The sequence below is a fragment of the Chaetura pelagica genome, unplaced genomic scaffold (genome assembly GCF_000747805.2).
Source record: "Chaetura pelagica isolate M959 unplaced genomic scaffold, ChaPel_1.0 scaffold405, whole genome shotgun sequence".
Taxonomy (NCBI): domain Eukaryota; kingdom Metazoa; phylum Chordata; class Aves; order Apodiformes; family Apodidae; genus Chaetura; species Chaetura pelagica.
In genome coordinates this window covers 739,628-743,912 of record NW_009953489.1, presented here as the reverse complement: position 1 = coordinate 743,912, position 4,285 = coordinate 739,628, and the positions used below count along the sequence as shown (strand labels likewise).

The 4,285-nt window shown below is 55.2% G+C and overlaps 1 protein-coding gene across 1 annotated transcript in view; it reads left to right on the top strand.

The window, feature by feature from the left end:
* The first annotated feature begins 1,140 nt into the window (after window positions 1-1,140).
* The window catches only part of PBX3 (pre-B-cell leukemia homeobox 3), a 16,349-nt gene continuing 13,204 nt past the window's right edge, over window positions 1,141-4,285 (top strand). The window contains exons 1-2 of the mRNA XM_009998923.1: window positions 1,141-1,433; window positions 3,999-4,134. Coding sequence (XP_009997225.1) covers window positions 1,141-1,433; window positions 3,999-4,134 — 429 coding nt within the window. The remainder of the gene's footprint in view (window positions 1,434-3,998; window positions 4,135-4,285) is intronic.

Below are 4,285 nucleotides of genomic sequence, written 5' to 3'. Positions count from 1 at the left end.
TCTTTCCCTTGCACAATCTATTGAAATGCATAAGGATCTCTGAAAATGTAGTTGTCAGACAAATTATGTAGATATTCTTCACTTTGGCTTTAGAGTAAAAAGGGGAGTTAGAGTCAAACTGATACATAACAGGTGTGGTTTGGACCAGAGAGGTGCAGTGTTTCCTCTGAGTGTTTTGCTGGGTGCGGTGATGGTCGCACATTATGTTTGGTGCAATAGAACGAAACTGGCTGTGACCACAGCCTGGCTGCATGTTGTGGTGTTGGGGCTCTGTGCAGCCAGTGTGCAGATCTCCTGCAGATGTGTCTGCCTTGCGTCCTTCACCTCCCTCTGGTGAGGGTCCAGGAGTGGGGAGCAATTTGCACCCAGCCTCTCTCCCCTCCCCGGGCTCTGTCGGGACAGGGGGAGGTCAGTGCTTGAAACGTGCTCAAATACCAGGCTGGCCCCAGGAAGGGATTACCCACAGCTGTCACACAGTGCTGCCTGGCAGACAGCAGTCCTGGACTTTGTTTTTGAAAGACATAAGGGAGACATAAATCAGGAGAGTTGGTGGCAGCTTCCAGCCTGTGTGGGGTTAGGCAGGATGCGGCGTGACAGCCGCCTGGTCACGCGGAGACTCAGATCAGGCAGTGTCTGTTGATGATGCAGCCTGGAGTTCATATCGTTGTGTCCATCCACCTGCGTAGTCTGGGACTGGTAATTGATGGCTCCTCGTGCCTTCCCTCCTCCAGCACCTCGGCAGCATGGTGTAGGCCAGGCTTGGGCATGGCTTTGCTGAAACCCACCCTATAAGGGGAGGCACAGAAGGGTCTGGAAACCCTCAGCTGCTCCAGAGTGTTAAACCTGCCTGCTGCCTGCCCGCAGCTCAGCCCTTGCAGGACAGGCAACCCTTGCCAGGTTTTGCTCACTTGGCTGCTGAGTACCTGCCCATCCCCGCTCACATCCCCCTTCTGCCCCAGCCATCACTCGTGCTGATCCCAGCCTCTCCTCTCCACCACGGTCTGACCGGGGCTGCAGCCTGTTCTGAGAGGGATGAAGGCAGCAGGAGCTGTGCTGCGGTCGCTCAGCTCCCCTGGCTGCCGTGGGATGGTCCTGGGTCTCGAAAACAGGGCATGTGCGCACGCACGTGGAGGGAATGGGATGGCTTCAGGGGCCTCCAATGCCCCACCCAGCAGCCAGGCCCAAGCTTATGTTCTTGTGGGATGGCACCAAACAGCTTCAAAGCCTCTCCTTCCTTTGCAGGCATGTAATGAGTTTACCACACATGTGATGAACCTCCTCAGAGAACAGAGCCGGACACGTCCCATTTCTCCCAAGGAGATCGAAAGAATGGTGGGCATCATTCATCGAAAATTCAGCTCCATCCAGATGCAACTCAAGCAAAGTACTTGTGAAGCAGTAATGATTTTAAGATCAAGGTTCCTCGATGCTAGGTAAGGCAAGGCAAGTGCCTTGGCTCTTTTTTGGGGGGAAGTGGCAATTGCTGGGCAGCCCAAGGCAGCCTGGCCCTGTGTCCCTGCATGGGCAGGGACACACTGGAAGAGGCTGCTCTGCCAGGCCAGGACCCTTGTCCCTCACCCAGCAGGTGCTGTGGAAGGGGTTTTCCTGCACAGAGCTTTCATAAACACCACTGTCTTTTCTACATATTTTAGTGCAAAGTTGAGGTTTGTTTACCCTGCCTTGTGTGGAAGTCACATGGGGTTTGTGCAAAGGGCTGTTTTGTCACCACGGCAGTTAAATTGCTGCTGGTGCTGATGTCTTATGCTGACGCGTAAAGCCAGTCTGTAGTGGCAGAGCCAAGTTCTCTGGAAGGGAGGTGCCCAAAGGCTGCAGCTGACACTGGGTGAGCAGCTGCATGTGCCTGAGGTGAGAAGGGCCATGATGCTCCTGAAAGGCAGACGTCGTGCACCGTCTCCCAGCCAACTGTTGCCTGACTGGGGCACGAGAGAGGCAGCACCCCCAAACCAGTCCCAGCCAGCATATGGGCCCTTCAGTTCCAGAAGGACAGGGAAATGCTAGAAGAAGTCCAGCACAGAGCCAAAAAATGATGGAGTGGAACATCTCCCTGATGAGGAAAGGCTGAGGGAGCTGGGTCCCTTTAGCTTGGAGTAGACTGAGGGGCAACCTCATCAATGTTTACAAATATGTTAAGAGCAAGTGTCAGGAGGACAGAGCCAGGCTTTGTTCAGTGATATCCAGTAATAGGACAAGGGACAATGGGTGCAAACTGGAGCATAGGAGGTTCCATGTAAACATCAGAAAAAACTTCTTTACTGTGAGAGTGACAGAGCCCTGGGACAGGCTGCCCAGAGAGGTTGTGGAATCTCCTTCACTGGAGACATTCCAAACCTGCCTGGACACGTTCCTGTGTGATGTGCTTTGGGTGACCCTGCTCTGGCAGGGGGGTTGGACTAGATGATCTTTCGAGGTCCCTTCCAACCCCTAAGATTCTGTGATTCTGTGATCTGTGTTCCCTGGACACCCACATCTCTGCTGGAGCTCAGCACTGTCTCCACAGCGTGCCAGCCTGCAAAGCAGGAGGTGCCTTCTGCAGACTGTAAGAAAGCAGGCAGACGGGGATTAAGAGGGGGTTTAGAGCCACAGCCAGATCTGTTTGGAAACCCTGATGAGGTGGGATATCAGTCCCTAGCTCCATCCCTTTCACAGGCTCCCCTCTGCAGAGCAGCTGGCAGAGCCCAGCCGAGCAGGAGCTGAGCCGGCAGAGCAGGGCACCACGCCGAGCCTGCCTGCAGCAGCAAGCTCATGCTTCACACCTGAAAGCTGTGAGGAGCTAAACAAGAGCAAAATAATTTTATTAACAAGGAGGTCACTGGCAGGTGTGGCAAATTAGGGTAATTACAAACAGTTGGAGGAAACGTCTATGGAGAGCTTCAGTAACTGCGAAAGGTAAAGCTTGCAGATGCACAGTTTAAAGTGATTTCTTTAAAAAGGAGGAAGGTAAATAAGGCAAAATGAGCAGAAGCACAGTAATGAGATAAACATAGCTCTAGGGAGAGAGTCTGCCTGCTCCAGGATACAGTGCAGTTAGCAGCATCGTGATACTGCTGGAAGAGAGCACTGGGGATTGCGCTTGGCTGCCTGCTGGCCTGGGGCACAAGCAGTTTGATTGCAACCAGCCCTGAGGGAAAGGGAGTTCCGAAGGCAATGTTTAACTGCTGCTTTCCAGAGGCTGTCCTGGGGAGAAGGGAGAGGGCGGCTTGGAGGGAAGGCAGGCACGGCAACCGTGCGGATGCTGCCGCCATAACCCGTGCAGCGATGGTGCGGCAGCCGCTGTGCCGGAGGGGCCGTGTCCACCCCAGTTGCTGCTGCCTCTGCCAGGCAGTGCTCCAGAGGGGCTTCACTTCCCAGTGGGGCTGCACACCTTGGTACCTGTTCCACATGGTGTGGGAGCCCAGGCCCTGCTTGGCCCTCGGCAGGAGGGTGTACAGATGGGTCTCCCCTGCAAAGCCCTAAGATCCACTTGCTGACAGAAGCCAGTGAGCTCAGTGGGTGCCGGGTGAGGACATGGCACTGAGCTGCTGTGCTTTTCTGCTGCACTCATGTGCCGAAGCCCCGGCTGACCCGTGCTAAGGGGAAGAGGCTGGCTGGGCTGCCAGCACTGAGCCCTGCAGCAGGTTGGGGCTGGTTGGTGTTGGGTGTGAGGTGCTGCAGGTGTGCTCCCAGCTCACCTCCTGTTTGCTGCTGCAGCAACGGCCTGAGCACCCGCGGGGTGAGTCCCTGCGTGGGGGAGATGATGCCAAGCTAGAGGCAGAGTTCAGATCCCTGCAGGGCCAGACGTGGGCATTGCAGCCTGCCACCCCCTCTGCATAGTGCCCTGAGCCCCATGGAGGGCTGCCCCAGGGTGGGGGCATGAGGGGTTATGAGATGGTGCTGTTTGGCTGCTGCATGCGCAACAAGGGTTGCTTCCACCCCACTGACCCTGCTGGACTCCTGTTTGCATCTGGAAATAGAGCTGTGTTTTTCTTGTCTCATTTCAGACGGAAAAGACGTAACTTCAGTAAACAGGCCACAGAAATCTTGAATGAGTATTTTTACTCCCACCTCAGTAACCCCTACCCCAGTGAAGAAGCCAAAGAAGAGCTGGCAAAGAAATGCAGCATCACAGTATCACAGGTAAGCAGCAGGTGGGAGGGGGTCCCAGCCCCTGTCCCTCCCACCCCAGGCAGTGCATCGACCTCCCTGCTCCCCTGCAAAACTGCCATCTCCCTCTGGACTCTGGGATGTGCTTCCAGCAGAGGTGTGTGATACAAACGTTGCTCAATGC